This window comes from Podarcis muralis, chromosome 16, assembly GCF_964188315.1.
Source record: "Podarcis muralis chromosome 16, rPodMur119.hap1.1, whole genome shotgun sequence".
Taxonomy (NCBI): Eukaryota; Metazoa; Chordata; class Lepidosauria; order Squamata; family Lacertidae; genus Podarcis; species Podarcis muralis.
Window position 1 is genome coordinate 19,669,135 of NC_135670.1, and position 26,200 is coordinate 19,695,334.

The 26,200-nt window shown below is 49.3% G+C and overlaps 1 protein-coding gene across 1 annotated transcript in view; it reads left to right on the forward strand.

Moving 5' to 3' along the window:
* NOS1 (nitric oxide synthase 1) overlaps positions 1-26,200 on the forward strand; it is a 134,931-nt gene that overhangs the window by 90,716 nt on the left and 18,015 nt on the right. Inside the window, exons 14-22 of the mRNA XM_077920498.1 lie at positions 15,742-15,886; positions 16,551-16,655; positions 17,798-17,856; positions 18,913-19,029; positions 20,015-20,189; positions 21,110-21,248; positions 21,968-22,046; positions 22,714-22,907; positions 24,196-24,365. Coding sequence (XP_077776624.1) covers positions 15,742-15,886; positions 16,551-16,655; positions 17,798-17,856; positions 18,913-19,029; positions 20,015-20,189; positions 21,110-21,248; positions 21,968-22,046; positions 22,714-22,907; positions 24,196-24,365 — 1,183 coding nt within the window. The remainder of the gene's footprint in view (positions 1-15,741; positions 15,887-16,550; positions 16,656-17,797; positions 17,857-18,912; positions 19,030-20,014; positions 20,190-21,109; positions 21,249-21,967; positions 22,047-22,713; positions 22,908-24,195; positions 24,366-26,200) is intronic.

Below are 26,200 nucleotides of genomic sequence, written 5' to 3' on the forward strand. Positions count from 1 at the left end.
CAGTATGATGACTTCCCCGACGAGGAATCGCGAGTGGCTTTTGTAATTGGCCATCTCGAAGGGGGGGCGAAGGATTGGGTTCGACCCCTGATGGCAGTGAATAATGAGATACTAAAGGACACGAGGAAGTTTTTTCGTGCCATGGACCTGATGTTTTCCAGTGACATTGAGCAGGGGGTGGTACGAAGGCAGTTAATGGCTTGCAAACAGGGGAGCCGATCTGTCCGTGAGTACTGGACTGAGTTTACTATGCTGATTCATAAATTGGGGTGGGACCTATCAGCGGAACCCATCCAAATGCTTTTTGAAGAGGGGCTTTCTTCGGCCGTTAAAGATGAACTTTCCCGGGGGCCAAGGGCGGAGTCTATGGACCAGCTGACCAAATCCGCGCTGGCCATAGGAGCGCGCCAGGAAGCGAGAGCTTTGGAAAGGCGGGAAGGGAAAGGAGAACGTTGGAGGGAACTGCGCATTCCGGACATTCCAGAGCCACCTTTCCCGCCGGCAGAGCCGATGGAAGTTGGAACAGCGCGGGCGCGCGCAGTTTCAAATCCCAGTGAAGGGCGGAAGAAGGAGGGAAAGAGCGCCAAGAAATGTTATCTCTGCCAACAGCCAGGGCACTTTGCCAGAGTCTGCCCACAAAGAAAGGAATGGCAAGGGATGGCAGGAGCTGTGGGGGAAAGGGAGGAGGAAAACAAGGAGCAAGTAAAAGCCAACGCCTGGCTGCCACCGTCGGGGCACAGCAGCCAGGCCAAAGAGCAGTGAAAGTGCCCACGCCAGAACCACCCAGACCTGCTTTAGTGATAGAAGTGTTACTAGAGCTGCCAAATGGACACCCCCTACAGGTCAAGGCGCTTTTGGATTCAGGCAGCTCCTGTAATTTTATGAGTAAGGAGTTTGCAGCTGAGCACCAGATACAGACCATCCCTTTAAGTAATCCCTTGCAGGTGACCACGATTGATGGCAGAGAGCTGTTGGGAGGAGAAGTTAGCCAACAGACTGTCCCGATGATAATGAGGGTGGCAAGGCACACCGAACGGATAGCGTTTAATGTGGCCACCTTGGGAGGAGCTCCCATCATCTTGGGGATGAGCTGGCTGGCGCTACACGATCCGCTAGTGGGCTGGCATCAGAGGGTGGTCTCCTTTGGGTCAGCGCATTGCCTAGAACACTGCAAGCAGGGGAAGGTTCAGGGCGGAGACAGAGTCACCCTAGCCGGGATGGAAGTAATGGGCAGAGGGAAGGTGCCCCCGCAATACGCAGATCTGAGCAACGTATTCAGCGAAAGGGAAGCAGACAAACTGCCGCCGCATAGACCCTTTGACTGTCAAATCAACCTACTCCCTGGGGCCCAACTCCCAGTGGGCAAGCTGTACGCCATGTCCGACAGGGAGATGCAGGAGCTGAGGGAGTTCATTGACAAAAACCTGAAGCGAGGTTTCATCAGAGAGTCCCGAGCGGTGGGGGGCAGCCCAGTGTTTTTTGTGGACAAAAAAAACACAGATAAGCCGAGACTTGTGTGTGACTTCAGGGCCTTGAATGCAGTGTCGGAACCCCTGGCTTTCCCTATGCCCCGAATTGATGACATTTTGACCAGGGTAAGGAAGGGAAAGATTTTTACAAAGCTGGACCTGCGGGGGGCGTACAATCTGATACGCATAAGGAAGGGAGATGAATGGAAGACCACCATGTTCACCCCTTTGGGAGCCTTTGAATACCTCGTTATGCCCTTCGGTCTACAAGGAGGCTCCGCGTGCTTTCAAGCGTTTATTAACCACGTTCTGGGGCCTTTGCTCTACAAGAACTGTGTGGCCTTTTTAGACGACGTGTTGGTGTATTCGGAGGATGAGGAGCAGCATGTGAGGGACGTTCGAGAAGTGTTGGGCAGGCTGCAAGCCAACCAGCTGTGGGTGAAACTGGAGAAGTGCCAGTTTCATACCAAGGAGGTGGAATTCCTGGGGTACCGCTTGTCAGACAAGGGATTGGCCATGGATCCAGGCAAGGTCCAAGCGGTACTGGAATGGAAGACACCGAAGACCAAGAAGGATGTGCAAAGATTCTTGGGGTTTGGGAACTTTTATCGGAAGTTCATCAAGAACTTTGCCCACTTGACGGCGCCCATCACCGACTGCCTCAGCAGCAAGAAGAAATTTGTTTGGACGGCGGAGGCGGAGCGAGCATTTGAAGAACTGAAAAGGGCTTTCGCCTCGGAAGAACAACTTCTGCATGTGGATTTACGAAAACCCATGAGAGTGGAAACCGATGCGTCCGACCGGGCGGTAGGGGCGGTACTTCTTCAACCGGGGAGGAGTATGTCAGAGTGGAGACCGTGTGCCTTCTTCTCGCGGAAGCTGAATAAATCCGAGAGGAACTACACGGTGTATGACAGGGAACTACTTGCCATTCACGAAGCGTTCCGGAGGTGGAGACATTTATTAATTGGGGCGCAACACAAGGTGCAAGTGTGCACCGACCACAAGAATTTAGAGTATTGGAGAACAGCTCGAGTGCTCAACCAACGACAAGTGAGATGGGCACAGGAATTCTCTAAATTCAACTTTGAAATTTGTTATGTGCCAGGTCCAGAAAACGTCAGGGCGGACGCTCTCTCACGCAAACCAGAGTATTGGGAGGGGGAGGGGGCGATTGAAGAGAGACATGTCATCCCTGAGGACCGCTGGGTGTGTGGGGCGGCGCTGGTGGGGCAACGAGAACTGGTAGAGGAAACGGAAAATGATGAATATGCCCAGGATAAGCTCAGAGGACTCAGGGGGGAGGGCGAGAGCCCCGAAGGTTTTGAGGAAAGAAATGGGGCATTGTATTACAAAGGGGCACTGTATATACCCGAAGGTGAATTGAGGGGGAGAGTACTCAAGCAGTTGCACGATAGCCCCACGGCGGGACATTTTGGGCAACACAAGACCATGTGGTTGGTTACCAGGGAATTCTGGTGGCCCAAGGTGAGGGAAGATGTAAGGGAGTATGTAAGAGGGTGTGACCAATGTCAGCGAGCCAAAGGGGAAAGACGGGCGCCGGCAGGGTTATTAGAACCATTACCCACACCAGAACGGCCTTGGGAAGCGGTATCAATAGATTTTATGACGGATCTGCCGAAGTCCAAGGGGAAAACAGCCATCATGGTAGTAGTAGACCTGTTAACAAAGATGTGCCACTTTGTAGCATGCTCACATGCAGTCACAGCGGAAGAAACAGCGAAGTTGTTTGTAGAACACATCTTTAGGTTGCACGGGGCTCCCTTGAGGGTGATCTCGGACCGCGGCAAACAATTTACTTCCAGGTTCTGGAGGAAGCTCATGAGCTTGCTGCACGTGGAAGTCAATTTTTCAACGGCCCGGCACCCTGAAACCAACGGGCAGGCGGAAAGAGCAAATGGCATTCTTCAACAATATCTGAGGTGTTATGTCAATGACAGAGAGAACGATTGGGTCGAAAAGTTGGCGCTGGCAGAATTTGCCTACAATAATGCGGAGAATGTGTCCACAGGGATGAGCCCCTTTTTGGCTAATTACGGGTGTCACCCCAGGGCATTTCCAGGGGAGGGAGGGGAGAGATGGAGCGTTCCAGCGGCTGAACATTTTGTAGAAGAGATGGAAGCGATCCATCATCAGCTCCAGCTCAACTTAGAAAGGGCCAAGGCACAATATAAGAAGCAGGCAGACAAGAACAGAAGGGAAGGTGAAACCATAAGGGTGGGGGATCAAGTGTGGCTGTCAACCCAAGGGTTGCCGTTCAAAGGGGGTTGTAAGAAATTGAGGCCCAGAAGATTGGGACCCTTTGAGGTCATTCAGCAGGTCAACCCGGTGGCTTTCAAACTCCGGTTACCCAACCACATGAAATTGCACCCAGTGTTCCACAGGTCGTTACTGTCACCATACAGGGGGGGACGTGAAGGGGAGCACGTCAGGGGACCAGCCTTGGAAGAGAGGGAACGCAGCAACCATGTAGCGGAAATCCTCGATTCCAGGTGGAAGGGAAATCAGGTAGAGTATTTGGTGGCGTGGGAAGGGGAACCGGAGTCAGAAAACACCTGGGTGACTGCAGGGGAGGTCAATGACGAGGTTTTAACAGAAACGTTCCACCAAAGATTCCCTAGGAAACCACAGCCGGTAGAAAGGTTTAGGAGGGAGTACTTCGGCACCACCGACGAGGAACAGGAAATGGAAGGATTCACGGAGTCGGAGTTGGAAGAGGGAATAGACTCCGAAGACGAGGAGTATCGAGAGACGAGGGACAGTAGCAGGTGGAGGGAAGTGTTCGAAACTTCGGACGATGAGGAAGGTTCTTTCAGGGGTTTTACTTCCTCCCAGCCCGGAGGGGAGGAGACGGGAGGGGGTGAAGGGGGCCCTGGAGGGGAGGTGGATGTCAGGGAACTGCCATCGGAAGGACAGGAGGTGCAAAGGCTCCCTCAGGTTGAAAGAGACGGAGCAGCTGAAGAGGGAACCAGTAGGGGGCGAGCAGGAACTTCCAGGGAAAGTGAGTCGGAGGGGTGGCTCAGAGACGTTTCCAGCGAAAACAGTGGAGAGGTCTCAGGACCTCCTATAGGGACACCCACGCCTCGCCGGAAACTGTCACGCAGAGAGTCCAGAAGACGTGTTTCCGTGAAAGAGCTTTTATGTTGGAAACGTTTCCGAAAGCAACCACTTTCGGATTCTACTAGCGATTGACGCAGCCATGCCGGAGGGGCTCCGTCACAGGCAGAGGTTTGAAAACCTGATCAAACTCTGAGGGACTTGCATTTTACGCACAAGCAGCTCATCATCCCACCACACTTAGTGTTAAGTTTTAGACTTATTATGAGTATTATAAGTTTAAGTTAAGTCTGCTGCAACTGGATTTCTTATGGACAGTGGCAATCCTGAATGTATTGGATTTGTGACCATTATGCTCATTTGCCTTCAGTAGCAGTAAAGCTCTGCTGGATGAAATATTAATTGCCTCTGGTCTATTTTTGGGGAATCCTGCAACGTGTTTAAGTTTCTCTCTTCCTAACTTTACATTGGAATCTACTCTGGATCAATATTGAGTAGACTTTAAATGACATGGTCATCATCGTTCATTCATTTAATGATGAATTAAATAATGGCTGCTAGCCATCCTGCCTCGACGGCTGAAGGAGGTATGGACTAGGGTCTGGGAGACCAGGGTTCAAATCCCCACTCAGCCATGAAGAGCTCCCTGGGCAACTTTGAGCTAGCCACTGTCTCTCAGCCTATCAGCCTACCTCACAGGGTAGTTGTGAGGATGAAATGTGGAGGAGAAGTGTCATATACCAGCAGCAGCAGGTCCTCAGGGGGAAGGATGGGGTAGAAATGTAGCAGTGATACTTCCCCCCCCAAAAAAATCAGGATTTCTGTAACCCGCTCATCTTTGTTCCTGTCCGCTGAACTCCGTTCCCTTTGAATCCTTTCAGGTCTTTGACGCCCGGGACTGCACCACGGCCCATGGGATGTTCAACTACATTTGCAACCACATAAAGTATGCCACTAACAAAGGGAACCTCAGGTGTGTGGTGTTTGTAAGCCTCTCAGTAGGAAAATCTTCCCTTCATCTCTGCCAAGGGTTGTGGCATTCCCTCAGGGATAGGAGGCTGGGGGTGACCTCAGAGCCAGTGGTGGGCTGGGCTGGAGGCAAAAGGGAATGGGTGCACCTGTCAGGGAACTGCCATTGGTTCAGGAGGGAGAGAGGAAAAGCCGGATGGATTACAGAGAGCCCCCAAAGATCGTGGAAAGCAGCTACTCCTCGGCGGGGGGTGGGGGTGGGGAGAGTAACCACGCCTCCAGTGGAGAGGAGCTGCAGGGTTCGGAGGAGGCGAGGTTGCCAGAACACCTCGTCTGGGCAAAGCGGGGAGGGGAGAGGTCCACTGTTACCCACGCCCTACTTGCACAGGAAGGTTTCGCACAGAGAGGGGAGGCGCAGACTGGGCGTCAAGAAATTACTTTGCTGGGGAAAGTTTAAGCCCCACCCACTCACGGATTCTGTCAGTGAATGAGTCAGCCACGGGAGAGTGGCGCTCCAGACAGATAAAAGTTTGTTTTGCATCAAAAGCAAGGCTTCACAGCCGAGCAGGGAGGTACTTGCCTGCTTGCTCTTGAGCAACCCCTTAGAAACCTAATAGCACCCTACCCTCTCCCCATGTTTCTTTTCCTTCACCCCCTCTCTTTATCTCTCTCTCTCTCAGATAAATAAATCCAAAACCATCCAAGTAAGCCAGGGATATGAAAGCTTTATTGTCTGTTGAGGGCCACATTCCCTCTGGGATAATCTGATGGGGGCCGAGAGCCAGCAGTGTGAAGATTTGGCCCTTGTTGTCTGTCTGGATAAATATCAGTGTGGAATGTTCAGGGGTCCAGGCAGGCAGACCCCTTTTCAGTGTACTCCGTTGTCCTCTCCCTCCCCCCACAGGACATTGATTGTTTGCAGAGGGGCTTTCGCCCCACCTCCTCCATCAAGTGTCCCACCCCTTCCTTTCTGACCCCGCTCAACCCCTCACTGTTCTGTTCTCCTCACGCTTTCCTTCTTTCCTTCCAGGCTCCCCAAGACCACCTCATGAAATTAGGCAAAAGGTTGCAAACAGCCAACCAGGCCCCAAGTTGCATCAGGCATCCAAAGCACTGCGATGCCACTTTAGGCAGACATGGCTTCCCGCAGGCACCACTGGGAACTGTAATTTGTTAAGCGGGCTGGGAGTTGTTAGGAGATCCCTCTTCCCTCCCCTCAGAGAGTAGTGTAACAAGGAATATCTCCTCACAGGAAACGTTGGGAACTGTAACTCTGTGGAGGGAATAAGGGGTCTCTTAACAACTCTCAGTACAGTGGTACCTTGGTTCTCAAACGCCTTGGCACTCAAACAACTTGGAACCCAAACACTGCAAACCCGGAAGTAAGTGTTCCGGTTTGCGAACTTTTTTTGGAAGCCGAACGTGCTCTGTTTTGAGTCCCACGCTTCCATTTTGAGTGCCACACTTCCGATTTGAGTGTTACACTGAGGTCTGTCTGTTTTTGCTATTTATTTTGCGTTTTTGTTTTTGCAGCTTTTTTTGTTGTTTTTTTTACTGTGTGCAACCCAGTTCAGCTACTGATTGATTGATTGATTGTGTGACTGCAGTATGTTGTTTATTGCTTTCATTTTATGGATTATTTGTCTCGTTAGATAGTAAAATTCATGTTAGATTACTGTTTTAGGGGTAGTTTTTAAAAGTCTGGAATGGATTAATCCATCTTGCGTTACTTTCTATGGGAAAGCGCACCTTGGTTTTGGAACGTTTTGGTTTTGGAACGGGCTTCCGGAACGGATTAAGTATGAGAACCAAGGTACCACTGTCCCCTTAAAAAAACAAAAAAAAACCCTACCTTTCCCAGAAGTCTCTGTGGGAAGCCATGACTGTTTGAAGCGGTATCACAGTGCCTCCCAGCCTTCTACCCTACCAGTTCCAATGGGCACCAGACGCCACTGCTCCTTCGCCAGTCTGAGCCTGGCAACCCAGCTGTTGACTTTTGACCTATCTCCCCAACACCTTGAACTCTACTCTTGGGGACCACTAACACCCAGCCCCCTTTCCCCTTTTTGATGCCTTTTGTAGGTCGGCCATCACCATATTCCCCCAGAGGACGGATGGGAGACATGACTTCCGAGTCTGGAACTCCCAACTCATCCGCTACGCTGGCTACAAACAGCTGGACGGCACCTTCCTGGGAGACCCAGCCAACGTGGAGCTGACTGAGGTCGGTGCACGAGGAAGAGGGATCTACACTCCTCCAGTCTCCTAGCCATTGTAGAACTGTGATCATCTTATTTATTGCCATTATCATCGCCAGATTTTATTGGTCAACCAAATATGGGTTGTAGCTGAAAACAAACAAACAAACATTATCATAACGGGTCTGGTATGAATGTGGCCTTAGTTGGATACAACCCAGTATTGTTCCTAAATTACATTTCAATTCTGCCCTTCCTCTTGAAGGAGCCTAAGACAGCAAACATCAGCATATTAGAACAATGCAATTTAAAATAAGTTAAGAGCTTACTTATCAACTATTAAACACCACTTGAAACATGTTGAGAGTTCTTAGGAGGCCCCTATTCCACTCACAAAGCTGCTTAACAAGCAATCCCTCTTCCCAGGGAACTCTGGGAATCATAGTTCTTTGAGGGGAATAGGGTCCTCCTAAGAACTCACAGCATCTCCCAGAATCCTTTGAAGGAAGCCATGACTATTCACAGGGAACTCTGGGAATTGTAGTACTATGAGGGGAGGAAGGGGCCTCCTTAAAACTCTCAGCATCCTTAGAGAACTTCAGCTCCCAGAATCCTTTGAGGGAAGCCATAATTGTTCACAAGGAGTTCTAGGAATTGCAGCTCTCTGCCTCATGCAAGAGCTGTGCCTGGCTGCTGGTGTCCTGCAACATGGATCACAACCAATCGGTCCTCTTTTCTTTGGACGCAGATCTGCATACAGCAAGGGTGGAAGCCACCCAAGGGCCGCTTTGATGTTCTGCCGCTCCTGCTCCAGGCCAATGGCAACGACCCTGAGCTCTTTGAGATCCCACCTGAGCTGGTTCTGGAAGTACCCATCAGGCACCCCAAGTAAGTTGAAACGCCTGTCTTTGTTGTTTCACCACCAAGGATGTTTGGGTAGCCTTTTCGGAGTTGGCTATGGCTGTGGGCGGCACCTCAGATAGGGGATCTGGTTGGATCCTCGTTGATCTTGCTGTGTGCACATGGAAAGGGACACGGGTGGTGCTGTGGTCTAAACCAACGAGCCTCTTGGGCTTGCCGATCAGAAGGTTGTCGGTTCAAATCCCCGCGACAGGGTGAGCTCCCATTGTTCTGTCCTAGCTCCTGCCAACCTAGCAGTTCGAAAGCACACCCAAAAATGCAAGTAGATCAATAGGTATCACTGTGGCGGGAAGGTAAACAGCGTTTCTGTGCACTCTGGTTTCCGTCATGTTGTTTCTGTTGTGCCAGAAGAGGTTTAGTCATGCTGGCCACATGACCCAGAAAGCTGTCTGTGGACAAGCGCTGGCTCCCTCAGGCTGTAACTTTGTGTTTCCGATTCAGAGTGTCTCGTCTTGCCCTGCCCTTCCCTGTTTGCAGGTTTGCCTGGTTCAAAGACCTGGGACTGCAGTGGTATGGGCTGCCCGCAGTTTCCAACATGCTACTTGAAATCGGTGGTTTGGAGTTCTCAGCCTGCCCCTTCAGCGGCTGGTACATGGGCACCGAGATCGGAGTCCGCGATTACTGCGACAACTCCCGCTACAACATCCTGGAGGTAGGAGAGAGCCTCTCACGAGGGTTCGGAGCATTTGACAGTGTTGCAATTGTGACAATTTTTAATAAAACCATGGTTTAGCATCACCTGTGAAACAGCCAGTGGAGAGGGTATGTGTGTGCTCTGCTCACTTGAGCCTCTAACCCCTCCCACCACTGGCCCGTGGCCCCCAGAAAGTTGGGCAGAAGGGAATGTGGCCCTTGAGCCGAGAAAGTTTCCCCACCCCATGCAGGAATCCACAACTCTGGATATTTTGGGGGAGGAAACACTTTTCGCTGTTGTTCCACTGTAGGAAGTTGCCAAAAAGATGAACCTGGACATGCGGAAGACCTCATCACTCTGGAAGGACCAAGCGCTGGTGGAGATAAACATTGCTGTTTTGTACAGCTTCCAGGTACTGAGAAACACATCTCCCCAAATGATGGCCAATTAGCCAACCCTGGGGTCTTCCCTTGAGCCCTTTCTCCATGTGCCCCACCCCCTGATAGCCTTGTCCTCTGTGACGTAAGAACCTGTTTTGCTTAAGAACCTGTTGACCTGGTCCTCCCACTCCTACAGAGCGACAAGGTGACCATTGTGGACCACCACTCGGCCACGGAGTCCTTCATCAAGCACATGGAAAATGAATACCGCTGTCGGGGAGGTTGCCCAGCTGACTGGGTGTGGATCGTCCCACCCATGTCCGGGAGCATCACCCCCGTCTTCCACCAAGAGATGCTTAACTACAGGCTGACGCCCTCCTTTGAGTACCAGGTACACAATCCACTTCCTGCCTTGCGCCCACCATGCCTAGCCATGTGGTTCAGTATCTCTCGCCCACTAGGAGGTGTTGCCATCAACTTGCTGGATGCAGAGGATGTGGTGGGAGGCACTGGCTGGGGACGCCCCAAGGGAATCCCCAGGGGAAGACGGCTCAGAGCCAGGGGATTGGTGGTGGGATGGCGATGAGTGGCCAGTGTCAGGCTTCAGGGAATCGGTTTCCTCCCCCTATGGCAGTAGATAAGCAGAACAAAGGGAAAGGAGTCTTCTTACCAGTTAGAAATTTTAATAATCACAGCAAAAGAACAAAGAACACACCTCCTAGAAATGGTGGTGTTCCCAATTAAGTTCCCTCCCCTGTCCGTCCCTAGTCGCCCACGTCACTCCTACGTCTTGTAATCTGATCTTGTACCCTCTGCTCTTTCTGTTCTGACACTTTCTGAACTCTCTGTGTCTTTGGGGATGGGGGGGTGAATGCTGTCCAGAGACTGTGAATCTGTTAACTCTCTCTCTCCTAGTGTTTCTTCTGCTAGCTGTTCCCCATCCAGTATTTCCCAGCTTTTGCCTTCTGAACTGTGCCCCTCGGCAAGCCACTGTTCCAAATCTATACTGTCCTCCTGCTCCTGGGAAGATTCAGGATCAGGAGGGGGTGGCTCCCACCATTCCTCCTCAGTGCAGCCCTCTTCAGCACGGTCCCTGACAGCCAGGGGGAGGAGGAGGTGTCAGAAGCTGGAGAGACAACAGGGTTTGGTGAGCAGGAAGAGTCTGTGCCAGAGAGCAGTTCAGACTCTGAGGATGAAGCAAAGGTTGGGGAGGAGGGGGATCAAGAGGTGACTGAAGAATCCAGGGAGTCTCCTCCTGCTGCTGTGACCAGATCCCCTTCCCTCCTGGTCTCTGAGAATGCACAGAGAAATGAAAAGGGCAGAGGAGAAATTAACTGTGTGCAGGTGCAGTTTGAGACTGCATGGGGAAACCCTGGAGAAGAGGAACCTTAGAGAGGGGTGGGAAGGTGAGGACCTTCACTCCTCGTAGCTGGGTCATCAGGGCAAGACCTACTGGGAAGGATTGTCAAGACCACTAGGCCTGAGCTGTATTTTGGTGTCCTTGAATAGTTCACTTCATTGCCATTGGTGGTTGATTAGTTTGGTGCTGACCTGTGTCTGACTCCAGCCCTCACAGGTGTCCAGCAAGTCAGAGGTCGGGAGATGCAGAATAGCTAGGGCGCTGTCTAGCAAGGAAGGGGAGGGCTGCAGCTAAGTGGAAGAGCAGAAGGTCCCAGGTTCGATCCCTGGTATCTCCAGTTAGGCCTGGCAAGGGGGGAAAATCTCCTCCCTGAAACCCCAAACAGACACTGCCAGTCAGTGTAGGCAGTATTGAACTAGATGGAATAATGGTCTGACTCCATATAAAGCAGCTTCCACTGCCCCTTGCTTCAAAACCTTGAGGACTGAAATCTTAGCATTATTTTAAAGAGATGTGTCATAGCTTAGTGTCAGAGCACCTACTTTGCATGCAGATGGTCTCAGGTTTCAAATCCCGGCACCTCCAAGTAGGTCTGGGGACAAATATCTTCTAGTTGAAACCCTGGAGAGCTGCTGCCAGTCAGTGTAGACAATGCTGAGCCCAATGGACTGGTTGGTCTGGCTCAGTATATTAACAGGGAGAACAGCAGTGAGATCCTGATCCAAATTGTGTCCTTACAACACCATTGCTCACCTTGGGACAGTGAAGTCTCTGGTGCTGACCACACAAATATACTTGAACCAGCTCTGGCTGTGGGTGTGACAAATCCCCCCCCTTCAGTTTGAGTGTTTATTTTCTTCCCTTTCATCCAGGGTTCTTTTCTTTTCTTCCCAGCCTGATCCATGGAACACCCATATCTGGAAAGGCATCAACGGCACTCCCACCAAGAAGAGAGCCATTGGGTTTAAAAAGTTAGCCAAGTAAGTGAACTACGTTGCTGGGTCTGCCAGAACTAGCTGGGATCATTCAGCTTGTGGGGTGCTGCACTATGGCTACATCCACACCATGTACGTTTAAAGCACTATTATACCACTTTAAACCATTGTGGCTGTTCCCAAAGAATCCTGGGAGCTGTAGGATAGCTGTCCCAGGATAGCTCTGTTTGGTAGAGCATGCAACTCTTAATCTCAGGGTCCTGGGTTCGAGTCCTATGTCGGGCAAAAGATTCTTGCATTGCATGGGGTTGGACTTGGTGACCCTCGTGGTCCCTTCCAACCCCTACGATTCTATGATTCCGGAAAGGTTCAGCCCACCATCTTCTTATTATTTTATTTATTGAATCTATAAAGGTAAAGGGACCCCTGACCATTAGGTCCATTCGTGGCCGACTCTGGGGTTGTGGCGCTCATCTCGCTCCATTGGCCGAGGGAGCCGGCGTACAGCTTCTGGGTCATGTGGCCAGCATGACTAAGCCGCTTCTGGTGAAACCAGAGCAGCGCACGGAAACGCCGTTTACCTTCCCGCCGGAGTGGTACCTATTTATCTACTTGCACTTTGACGTGCTTTTGAGCAGGGACTGAGCAACGGGAGCTCACCCCGTCGCGGGGATTCGAACCGCCAACCTTCTGATCGGCAAACCCTAGGCTCTGTGGTTTAACCCACAGCGCCACCTGCGTCCCTATATACCACCCTATATCCCCGGGGGGGGGGGGTGTCTCAGGGCGGTTCACAGAATAAAATCAAGATATAAAACCTCAAATTACATAATAAAAATAAAAACGACGACCCAATAACCCCCGCCCCCCAAAAAACACATTTTAAAAGGGCATAGGATGTAAATCAAACACTACCACTGCACTCTGTTCTGGGTGGTGGTGGGGAGTTTCTTCCAATCCTATAGAGCAGATTTTGGGGAGGCACGTGGACGTGTGTGGGGTGGAGAGGGAGCAATCCCCACAGGGCTAGCAGGAGTCCTTGTGTTGTTTCCCCTAACACACTAGGTTAGTTGAATCTGGCCCCCAAAAGTCGAGCTCTGGTTGGGAAAGAAAAATGGAAAACCAAAGGTGGAATGGAGTATCCTGGAGAAGGGCAGGGGTGACTGGCTAGAACCCTGAGGAAGTGCATTCCTGTTACAAGGAGAGAATGCGCTGCAGCGTTCGGTTGCAGCTCCCATATGCACATTCCTAATCACGATCCCTTTTTCCTCTCTGTCTGTTCAAGCAAATGTGCAAAATTCACTTCCATCTCTTAGAAATGTGCCTTCCCTTTGTTGTAGGAAACACACACACAAAAAGGACTGTGGCTGGAAAAATCTCTGACGAGGGAGCACAATGCAAGATGTTTGCAAATAATTTCTGATATATACAGTATATTAAAAAATGTGAGGTCACTACAAAATTAATTCACCTGGGATGGCAAAATCTCTTGAGCCAGCCTTGCGTGGTAATCAGACCATTTGTATTCAATCCACCCCAAAAGTCTTGCAAAAATGCAAGTCCGGCCTGAAAAATAAAACTAAATCAAACCTTTCTCGTTTATTGAAGATTATCAGAGCCACCCGTTGACCCAGTTAAGTTGCATTTACCGATGTCTCTCTGGGGCTTGTGAGGCATTTCTCAATCATTCTGAGAGCTTTACGGGGCGCCATGGCGATTATCGTTTGGGTGGAAATACCTTTCTACCCTTCTGTATTCTTTTGATTTTAAGCTGTGCACAGGGTAAGCTGAGTCTGCTTCCTTTTAGAAGGCTGCCAGCATTTTCTTTTATTCTCAGTGACCTTTTGTGCTTCTTCCCTGCCTTCAATTTATGCAAATCGTTTTTGTAAGCACACCCCCCCCCCAAAGAAAGAGGGTGAGAACTGGTGTTGATATAAGCTGCACACACACAGACATGCTCCTATTTTCAAGGGAGAGAAGAAAAAAAGTATTAGCGCACTTGAGGAAAATTCTGAGGTTTGCAGTGGGGGCAAAACAATTGCTTGAAAAGAGGATTGGACAATGGCTATGTTCTGCCTCCACCATCGGAGGCAATATACTTCAAAATAGGTCAAGGTCAAGGACCCCTGGACAGTCAAGTCCAGTCAAAGGCGACTATGGGGTTGCGGCGCTCATCTCGCTTTCAGGCCGATGGAGCCGGCATTTGTCCACAGACAGCTTTCCAGGTCATGTGGCCAGCATGGCTAAACCGCTTCTGGCACAAGAGAACACCGTGACGGAAACCAGAGTGCACGGAAATACTGTTTACCTTCCCGCCACAGTGGTACCTATTTATCTACATGCACTGGCATGCTTTCAAACTGCTAGGTTGGCAGGAGCTGGGACAGAGCAACGGGAGCTCACTCCATCGCGGGGATTCAAATCGTCGACCTTCTGAATACAATCTACCAGAAACCTAGGAAGGGAAGAAGGCTGTTGTACTCAGGACCTGTTTGTGGGCTTCCCACAGTTATCTGGTTGGCCACTGTGAAAACAGGATGCTGGACTCGATGGGTCATTAGCCAGGGCTCCTAACACAGACACCCCAGTAAACTAGCCCAGTAAGATTCAGGCAAAGCATACACCTCATTAAAAGTAACTGATCAGAGGCGCTTGCTGTTAAGAGAGCATCTTTTCAATGACTTGTGCCGTCCCTACTTAAAAATATCATTTTTCACCTGTGCAAAGTTTGTGTGTTCATAGAATCATAGTTGGAAAAGACCCTGATGATCATCTAATCTAACCCCATGCAATGCAGGAATACGCAGCTGTCCCATACATTTGGTTCAAACCCACAACCTTGGCATTGTCAGCAACAGACTCTAATCAACAGAGCTATCCAATTGGTTAGGGACCTTCTGTCTGTATCAGGAACCTGTGGGCCTCCAGAGGGCATTGGACTACAGTTCCCATCATCCCTTGGCATAGGCCATATTGCCTGGGGCTGGTGGGAATTTGAGTCCAGTGACAATGATGAAGACTTGGCCAGACGTTGGAGATATTCTTCAGAGATCCAGAACATGGGGAGCTCTGAGAAATTAATAAATACGATTTGGACTATAATTTGATCTTTTTTTATTTTAGTTTTTTTTATTTTTAATTGAAGTATTATGATTGGATATATTAATTGGATGATTTTTACTGGAAAATCAATAAAAATGATTTTAAAAAAAGACTTGGCCAGATGCTATACCCACCCCGGCTCACTCAGAGAGCCAGTGTGGTGTAGTGGTTAGAGTTTCCGACTAGGAGCTGGGAGACCAGGGTTCAAATCCCCTGAATGATCTAGGGCCAGTCACTGCCGCTCAGCCCTAACCCACCTCACAGGGTTGTTGTGAGGATTCGGTGAGGAGGGGGAGAACCATGAATGCCCCCTTGAGCTCCTGGGGGGGGGTGGAGATGGGAGATAAGTGCAATCAGTTGATCCAATCATACCTGCAAGATGTATGTTTTACCCACGTCTCTTTCAAATGTTACATTCTTAGGTGTGCACTTCTTAAATAAATCATAGGTGTAGACCTAAGGAGCATCTGAAGTCAATTCACCTTTACATGGAAGGTTTCATTCAGTGCTTGTGGTTTTCTTGCTATCATTGAACACATGGGTGCACACCTACCTTTTAATGTATTGAATGCAAACTCTACCCTGCATATGCAAAAAAAATAGATAAAAATAAACATGTTGAGAGTAACCGGGAGGAAAGATCAGATCAGCTCCCCAGGTCAATAAATCTTCCTTCTTTCCCCCCGCCCTTCTAGGGCTGTGAAGTTCTCTGCCAAACTAATGGGGCAGGCAATGGCAAAGAGAGTCAAGGCCACTATCCTGTATGCCACGGAAACTGGAAAATCCCAGGTCTATGCAAAAACCCTGTGTGAGATCTTCAAGCATGCCTTTGATGCCAAGGTAGGATCCTGGCTGTCATTCCAGAGTTTAGCTCAACTTCTCCAACTCTCCAGCAAGGAGCTGAACTGGTTTTCTTTGAGGACAAACACATGTAACTTTTGTCAAACCGTTGGGCCCAGCCTGTGTTTAAGAAAGCTTTTCCTCTTTAAGATCAAGCTTTGGCAGGTGGTTTGGGGGGTGGCGTGCTGAATGGTTCTGCAGATTTGCAGAAGGCACTAACTAGCTAGTCACCATTACCTCCCTCACCTGTACATAAAGCCGTTCATTTTTGTTTTGTCCGTAAGGCAAAGAAATAAATGGATAAGCACGCATTTTAAAAGCTAGCCTGTCGTGAAGCCGGGAAAAGTCAAAATACAAACATGTACTGCATTTATATGTTTATTTGTGTGTTTGTTTGATAAAATTAACACTGGGTGGTAAAGAACAAAACCCAAAAAAATCTGCACTAGGTTCAAGGGTGGGTCCACATACAGCGTGTTACAGTAATTAAGCCTTTGGGACTCCTAGACATTGTTTGATTCCAGTTCCCACCATCCCTTACTGTTGGCCATGCTGGCTGGGCCTGGCAGGAGTTGGCAACATCTGGAAGGCCACTACAGGTCATTCCATCCTGGACGGCCGTCAGGATCCTTCCCACGAGCCTCTCTGTGCCCTTTTTCTCCAGGTGATGTCGATGGACGAGTACGACACTGTCCACTTGGAACATGAAACTCTCGTGCTGGTGGTCACAAGTACCTTTGGCAACGGAGACCCACCAGAGAACGGGGAGGTAGGAGGGAGATTTTCCTTGTTCATTTCGTTGGGTTAGGTTGACTGAGTCTGCAGATCTTTACCCACAGCAGAAAGGCCCGAAATTGTGATTGAAGATAAGAATGAAATGCAGGTCCCCTCCAGATCTCGTTGGCTTCAGGAAGATAGTGGTCTCATGTGCCTTCAGATCACATCCTAAAATGTTGGCTTTGTTCTTGGCAACTTGTTATGGTACTTCTGGAAGACTTGACGTGGTGGAGCCACAGTATTACAAAACAGTCTCGCCTGTAGCTGGGCGGCTCCACTAGCCTGTAGGGAAAGTAACGGTTCCAGTATTGGTCAGCTTTTGCACTTAGACACCATGAAATCCTTCTCCCTGCACCCACTACAAAAAAAGAGGGCAAACCCAGCCCACATTTTCTTAGCTTTAACTGCCCTGTATTAATGTAATGGAAATGTTGGTGGAAGGTTTGAAGGCAATGCTGAGACATGATCCCTAGCTCGGTCAGTCCTAAGCACCACCCACAATGCGACAGACCTCCTCCAAGGCATTTGACCATTTCCCCCTGTTGCACTGAGGGCTTTTGGGGAGTTGAAGTGCAAGTTGTGGTGCAGTTCATTCGGGGGGGGGGGGTATGCCCTTGTTGAGCAACATAAGAAGCTTCCTAATTCTGATCCCCAAGTCCAGATTTGTGTTGGATTTTTTTCCCATCCATTGGAGCCTCAGCTTCAGGATCTGTCCTTCCAGTGAACACTCAGTCCCATGGACTGCAAGAAGATCAAACCTATCCATTCTTAAGGAAATCAGCCCTGAGTGCTCACTGGAAGGACAGATCCTGAAGCTGAGGCTCCAATACTTTGGCCACCTCATGAGAAGAGAAGACTCCCTGGAAAAGACCCAAATGTTGGGAAAGACTGAGGGCACAAGGAGAAGGGGACGACAGAGGACGAGATGGTTGGACAGTGTTCTTGAAGCTACCAGCATGTCTGACCAAATTGCGGGAGGCAGTGGAAGGCAGGAGTGCCTGACATGCTCTGGTCCAGGGGGTCATGAAGAGTTGGACACGACTAAACGACTAAACAACAACAACAAATGTTTTAACTTAATTCTGTTCAATGTGCCTGTTCTCCCACATGTTTACATTTCCCCTCATTTCCCAGAAATTTGGCTGTGCTCTGATGGAAATGAGGAATCCCAACTCCAACCTCGAAGAGAGAAGGTGGGTGTGCTAACCCTGATCCAGGAATTATGAATTGCGTTGGGGTTTTTTTGTTTTTTTTACGGGAACCCCAAGATGCATCAACCAGAGCCAGGTGCAAAAGAAAGACAGGAACTGAAGGCCAGGCTACTTCCGAGCACATTCTGAGCCTAGGGATCCGCTTTCAGTGCCAGAACTGATTTGAGCTTACAGTTCTTTTGTACACACACAAGTCCCAGTGGACTGGTAGGGTGGGAGCCAGGGAGCCCAACAGCAGGTGGCGCCAGAGCCAATAGCCGATGGAGCCAGAGCCTCCTCCCTGTTGAGTTCTGCAAGGGCAACAATAAGACTAAAAGGGAAGATGGCAGGCAGGTGGGCTCCAGCTAGCTGGCTGGTGACAGGCTGAGGTTGACAAGGCAGTGTGCCCTAATGGACCAGCCTGCCCTATCAAGTCTTCTCCTTGACTTTCTTTGATTGTAGCAGCCTTGTTCAGGTGGGGGGGGGGAGGTCATTTGGTTGCTGCTGCTGTTGAAGAACTAGGAGTCTAAACCCCTTGCTGCAAATCGCCAAGAAGCTTGGAATACAAAATTCCTAGGGCGCTCATCCACCAATGATTTCTCAACCAGCAATTAGGAAGCAGTTACCCTGAGCAGCCACTAGGTGTCAGGCATCCACGGAGTGAGCCTCTTCCTTTGACCAGCATAGTGGGCTAGTTCTTTGCACCTTGAGAACCAAAATAGATCCGTCCTGATGCAAATGATCTATAACTAGATCTCCTGACTACTTTTTTATGAGGTCTAGTGGCACTATCAGTGGAGCCTGCCTTACAGGGATGTTGTAAGGATTTGAACCTGAGACCTGCTGCATGAAAAGCAGACACTCTGCCACTGAGCTATAGGGCTCTTCCCTAATATAAAACAAGCATAGGGAGTTGTCTTATACCAAGTCCAGGCCATTAATGCATCTAGCTCAGTATTGCCTACAAGCAGAAGTTCTTCAGGCTTTTAGGTAGGGGGTATTCCCAGCCCTACACGCAAAACAGATTCTCTGGCACTGAGTTACCATCCTGTTTTGCAGGAGCTACAAAGTGCGCTTCAACAGCGTCTCCTCGTATTCAGATGCTCGGAAATCTTCGGCTGACGGGCCTGAAGCCAGGGACAACTTTGAGAGCACCGGTCCGCTGGCCAACGTCAGGTGAGCAGGGCGGGTGAACAGTGGGGAGTTCAGAGCTCACATTGCAAAGCTGCAATCCAGCAGTCCAGGAGCTGGAAAACATAGTATAATCGTGCCCCAAGAGACAAATCTCACTCTCTGTCTATGGCCTTCTGTCGGGCTGAGAGTGACCCCTGCTGGCTCTGCTTGGCCGTGCAGCCACCACCTCGATGTCTGCTTCCTTGCGTACAGATAGGGATGGGGAAATTTCGATTAAGTTCTCAGCTGGAGGTGAACCAACCCAATCTGCACTTTCCAAAAGAATGTGCAAACTGAAAACTCAGCCGTCCTCCAAAATTTGCAATTCTCTGGATTTTGCAATGCAGCTATTGAGTCTAGCCCCATGTGCAAAAATGCATACAATACGGTAAAGCATGCAGAAAACGGCATATGTTAGTGGGAAATAGCATACAAAGTGCATTCTGTTATTATGAGACAATCGCTTTGAAATAAATGGGTAAATATAAGAGAGAATGGCATATGAGTATGGGTAAGTAAAGGTAAAGGGACCCCTGACCATTAGGTCCAGTCGTGGCCAACTCTGAGGTTGCGGCGCTCATCTCGCTTTATTAACCGAGGGAGCCGGCGTACAGCTTCCAGGTCATGTGGCCAGCATGACTCTGGTGAACCAGAGCAGTGCAGGGAAACGCCTTTTACCTTCCCACTGGAGCGGTACCTATTTATCTACTTGCACTTTGACATGCTTTCGAACTGCTAGGTTGGCAGGAGCAGGGACCAAACAACGGGAGCTCACCCCGTCGCGGGGATTCGAACCGCCAACCTTCTGATCGGCAAGTCCTAGGCTCTGTGGTTTAACTCACAGCGCCACCCATGTCCTGTATGAGTATGGGTACATTAGGAGAAATGAACACTGAAATGCCGATTTGTTTTCATGAGGTCTTAAAAAAAATTGAAAAAACGAGAAATGAGGAATGTTGACTGATTCACCTCTCCTGCTGTCCTACAGATTCTCTGTCTTTGGACTGGGGTCACGGGCCTATCCCCACTTCTGCGCCTTTGCTCGCGCCGTGGACACGCTCCTGGAGGAGCTGGGTGGAGAACGCATCCTGAGGATGGGCGAGGGGGATGAGCTGTGCGGGCAAGAGGAATCCTTCAGGACGTGGGCCAAGAAGGTCTTCAAGGTAGCCACCTTCTCTTCAGCCTCCTGCCAGGAGATAGGATTAGAAGATGGGGAGACGTTGGGGAGAGGGTATCTCAGGGCCACGAGGCCAGCCCTGTTGTAAGCAGCTGCTCAGGGACAATGGGTTCCTCAAAGGGGAGATGTTGGGCCATCACCTCCAAGCCATCAGAAATTTGTGGGAGGGTTTTGAACTCATAGCCTGGAGATTTCAATCTGCACAAGTAAAAAGTGGTTTAGAGAGCTGTACCACCCTAGTGCAACAAATCCACCTCAAAAAAAGGAGAAGAGAAACTAATTTGCAGTTAGGAAAGTGACGGGGAAAATTGGAACAAGGGCTCAGTAAAAGACCAGGTGTGATCTGTGGATGATCAATAAATGGGTTGTCTGAAGGGTGTCAGAAGCCCCTCGACTCCATCAGGAACTGGAATTCTTAGGCAGCCACAGGCGCGAGAGGTAGGAGGGAGAAGGAGCTGGTGGACTCTGACAGGCAGGCGTTTGGGAATGGACGGCAGAGACCCTCTCAGAGGAAACAGCTCTGTCTGCTCTCTCTCCTGCCCCAGAGGCAGATTTAGGGGAGTGGGACCTGGACACAGATCTGCAGGAGGCACCGCAACTATTATTTAGAATAGAGTGTGAGAGGCAGAGAGCGCTGAATTTTGGCATCACACAGGGCGCGGCTGAAATTTGAGACTCGAAGGTCTGCCCTGCCAACCCCCTTCGGGAATCACAACTAGGGCAGGAGAGACCCATGAGGGAGCTTGCCCTGCCTCGCCAACCATCAGGACATCTTCACAGCTCTGCTTAGCCCTTTCCCCAAAGCAGAGTCCTGAGACGAGGGGAGGAGCCCTAGCTCAACACCTTTCTTCCACCCACCCAGCCAGCCTGCCTTGCTTTGCCTTGAGAACCTGGTTTGTCCTGCAGGCAGCGTGTGATGTGTTCTGCGTGGGCGACGACGTCAACATCGAGAAAGCCAACAACTCCCTCATCAGCAACGACCGGAGCTGGAAGAGGAGCAAGTTCCGCCTGACCTATGTCGCCGAAGCACCCGAACTGACACAAGGTACTGTGGCTTGCCGCTTACTTCCCCGGTGCCTGGTGGGACGTTTTCAGAGGCAGGACTTGGCCAGGCTTGGCTGCCCGGTAGCGGTTGCATGAGCGGAGAGGCAGTTGCTCACCTGGCTTCCCAAATCTGAGCATCCCTGCAGGTTAGCGGGAAGGAGAGGTGGCGGGGAGTTTGGTGCGGTGCAAGCACGGTGTCGCATTCGCTCCGCTGCCGCCCCCACACCACCCCGAGCTCTTTGCTGCCTCACCTCTTCCCCTCTCTCCAACTGGCAGCGATGCTCAGCATTGGGAAGTGTGCTGAGCACCACTGCACTGCCATTTCCCTGCCGACTGCTACAGTGGTGTTGTAATAATGTTTTGTGGTGTTTTTGTACTTTTTATAATGTTGGATGTATTTACAATAGGGGTGGGCCCAGGCATGGGCAAACTCGGCCCTCCAGATGTTTTGAGACTACAATTCCCATCATCTCTGACCTGTTAGCTAGCGATGATGGGAGTTGTAGTCCCAAAACATCTGGAGGGCCAAGTTTGCCTATGCCTGCTCTAGCCCCAGGGGTTCAATATGTCCTGACAGGTTTCACATTCCAGGCCGTATGCACCTTCTTTGATACTGTGCGGTGCTGCCCCCCACCAGCCAGAATATGTCCTTGAACCACAGTCGTGACACTTGCAACTAGTCCCCGCAAACAAGACTAACTGACTCTCTTTCATTCGCAGGCTTGTACAGCATCCACAAAAAGCGAGTCTTCGCAGCCCGGCTCCTGGCACGTCAGAATCTACAAAGCCCCAAATCCAGGTAGGAGCTGCAGGCTCACCGCTGCCAAAAATGGCAAGTTTGATAGGGACACAGCTTGATTAGGCCCAGAATCCATCAGAATGCATTCAGTTATGAACTAGTCCGCACAGAGCACCAAACCATGGTTCCTTAAACCATCGCTTAATGTTATGTGTGGCCGGTGGCTTAACCATGGTTTGTTCTCTGACAGCAAACCATGATCTGAAACCATGGTTTGCTGTCTGCTTCCAAACCTTGATTTGCTTTAATGATGGCTCGGTGTTAGCATGTGAACCCAATACCCTTCCATAACCATGTTTTGTTTGGGCACCCAGGCACTCGCCAAACTATAAAGGCATAAAATAGAGTCACAAAAAATAGGGTGGGTCCTGAAAATACATATATTCTCGTCCACCAGCCCCCAGGCTTTTGAGGGTGGTGGAACCACCGGGAGGGCCCCCTCTGCCAGTCTTGATGCTTGAGAGGGTCTTTGGAGAAGGGGGACGCATTTCTGATATTTAGGGCCTGGGTCCTTTAGGGCTTTTAGACACCAACGTGAGCCCAGAAACGAACCGAGAACCACTATCTAAATGTGCTACGGGCAAGGTCTGCCTAATATCTGTAGAGGTGGGGAATTTTATCTGCAAAGAGCGGCACACCCAAAGCCTTCCTTACTCACTTGCTTTAGCCGCTCCACAATCTTCCTCCGGCTTCACACCAACGGACACCAGGAGCTGCATTATGAACCCGGAGACCACCTGGGCGTCTTCCCAGGTAACCACGAAGACCTGGTCAACGCCTTGATCGAACGGCTGGAAGATGCGCCCCCTACCAACCAGCTGGTGAAGGTGGAGCTCTTGGAAGAGAGGAACACGGCTTTAGGTAAGGAGCAAAGGCGCTGTTGTTGTTTTTTCAGTTCTCCTGGTTGGTCAGAGTTGACTTCCTTATGTAGGAGCCATTCCTTGTTGCTTCAGCATCTGTATTTTGCTTGCTTGGGTGCCTGCAGTAGAAGACTTAGGATTGCAGCCAACATTAATCAAATTTGGAGCAGGCCCTGCAGAAATTAATGGAGATGACTAATGGAGGTTCATTAATCTCATTGGGTCTACTCAACGTTTCACCTAGTTGGAGGCAACCCTTTTTCTCCCTTCATTTTTCTTCCTAAAGTTGTTTTTTTAAAAAAAATAAAAATTTCAAGACTTCATAATGAAGTTAAAACAACAATCCAGTAAGAAATATGAAATAAAATAAAAGAGTTGGGGGAAGCGGTACCCAAAAAAGCCAGGGTAATAAATTACATTCTCAAGAGACTACACAATGCGTTAGATGTTACAACAAAAACTGACCTGATACAGAGAGAATACAAAACAAATGTTATGAATACCAAATAAAGCCATATTTCATCGGAGGTTGCCATCCCCACAATTGGCCTGTCAAACATGTAACAAATGGCCACCAAATGGAGGCAAAATTCATAGCTTTCGCTGAGCCCTGAGATGCTCTTAATTTATGGGTCCATTTCCCAGAAATGAGAATAAACATTACTTTATCGAGCCAAGTATTTACAGCAAAGCTCAGGACTCCTTTCAGCCTTGTGAAATGCGGAAGGGAGCAGCTACTGATAGGAAAATGGAACGTGGTTTGCATATTCAGCCCCTCAGAAATTGATAAAAGGCACCGCTTTAGCTGCAGCCCAAGATACCCTTAATTTAGGAGCAAAGTGAGAATAAACATTACCTTATTGAGCCGAATATGTCGAGAGAAACCTGAGGACTCCTCCCAGAACTGTGACATGGCGAAATGAGGAGGCAGAGTACCTGCCTTGCGTGCAATCCCCAACAGTATCTCTGGGGAGGCCTGGGAGGAAATCCTGCCTGAAATTCTGGAGAGATGCTGCCAGTCAGTGTAGGCAATACTGAACTAGATGAACCAAGACTGTGGCTCAGTACAAGGCAGCTTCCTGTGTTCCCAGCAGAAAAGTGGTAAGTGGTTTTCATCTTAAATCCATATTCGACCCATCCAAAATGGACAAAAGGCACAGTTTGGTAGCCAACAGGCAGGGCTGCCCAGCAGGTAGAGCTGTCTGAGGGTGGGCTGAGGCTGGTGGGGCACTGCCCCACTTGCCCCGATAGACCAGCCTCCGCTGCAATGCAGGCTTCTGTCTTGGCAGGTGTCATCAGCAACTGGACAGACGAGAACCGTGTCCCTCCCTGTACCATCTTCCAGGCCTTCAAATATTACCTGGACATCACCACCCCTCCCACGCCAATCCTGTTGCAGCAATTTGCTTTGCTGGCGACCAGTGAGAAAGAGAAGAAGCGCCTTCAGGTTCTCAGCAAGGTAAGTCCGCAGTCTGGAAAGGAGTGTGAGAACCTTGCCCTGTATATTATGTACTTGTGCAGTGGTACCTCGGGTTACAAACGCTTCGGGTTACAAATGCTTCAGGTTACAAACTCCGCTAACCCAGCAGTAGTTGCTTCAGGTTGCGAACTTTGCCCCAGGATAAGAACGGAAATCGCGCACCGGCGGCACGGCGGCAGCGGGAGGCCCCATTAGCGAAAGCACACCTCAGGTTAAGAACGGTTTTGGGTTAAGAACGGACCTCCAGAACAAATTAAGTTCGTAACCCGGGGCACCACTGTATCATGTTTGCAGGCAAAGCTGCAAATGAACTGTTGTATGTTCTCGTTGGTGCGGGGGGGGGGGGATTGCCTATTTCCTCCCAAGGTAAGGGAGGAAGTGACAAAGCTAAGCCTGGCAGGACATCTTACTCTATGGTATTAACCCCTTCCGGCACTAATTAGACTTAAGCGCGTTGGTTACACAAGGCTGATTATCCCACTGTTCTGCGATACAGCTCTTTGCCCCTCACATGCAGACTGATTCGGGTTCTGCAATAAGGGATGTCAATCAATCCGTCCAGTCATGCATCACAACTAGGTCTTAATTGTTGGACTTGGCTGAGATGGCAAACTTAACATGTTTAATTAGAGAAAAACCACTATTGACATTTCTTAAGGATTGGAAACTTCTTACGGACTTATTTTGTGTGAACAAGAAAATTAATTCGGAATATCTGGATTTAAAGATTGAAAAAATATTGGCTTATAGAAAACAGAATAATTGAATGTTAATGAGTGAATACTATATGTAGCTGACAAAGAACCAAAAGTCTTTCTATCTTTTTCCATTTTCTTCCTTCCTTCCTTTCCTTCCTTCCTTCCTTCCTTCCTTTTTCTTTCTCTCTCTCTCTTTTCTTTTTGCTCCTGTTCCTTTTTTAGATTAGGTTTTAAAAGTATTTCTTTTATTCTGGTGTATTATAAAAAATATAGTTTGTATTAGGCATGAACTTTTGTATATCTTTTGATGTGTCAATAAAAAGTAGGTGTATTTTTTAAAAACAACAACAACTAGGTCTAACTCAGAGCAGAGTTGCTGAAATGAATGAACAGAAGTTATACACGTCCATGAAAGGCAAGACAATTCACCCTCCTGCTTCTTCATGCAGCGTGTGGTTAACCTGTGGAACTCACTGCCACAGGAAGCAGTGATGACTGCCAGTTTGAACATCTTTAACAGAGGGCTACACAAATTCGTGGAGGCGGATATCATTGCCTACCAGACATGTTGGCTATATTCTACCCCCCCCCCCCAGTCAGATACCCATGGGCTGAGTCCATCTAAGGCAGCCTCTGTCATTGAATTCTACTCAATATTGATCCAGAGCAGATTCCAACATATAGTTAGCAGAGTAAAAACTTAAACATGTTGCAGGATTCCCAAAAAAATAGACCAGAGGCAATTAATATTTCATCCAACAGAGCTTTACTGCTACTGAAGGCAAATGAGCATAACGGTCACAAATCCAATACATTCAGGATTGGCACAGTCCAGGGCCGGATTTAGGTTTGATGAGGCCCTAAGCTACTGAAGATCCTCTCCAACTGTCCTTTGTCAACAAGAAATTGTCGCTGTTTTTTTGTGTTGAATATGTGCTATATGGTAATTTATGGACCTAATAGGTATCTAAAGCCATTTGCACATTACAAAATATGTATTTTATCAAAGTAATTGTTGAACTGAAATACAGTTAAGAATAAGTATATTAATAGTGAATTTTGCGGGGGGGGAGAGTGGGACCCTAAGCTATAGCTTGTTTAGCTTATATGTAAATC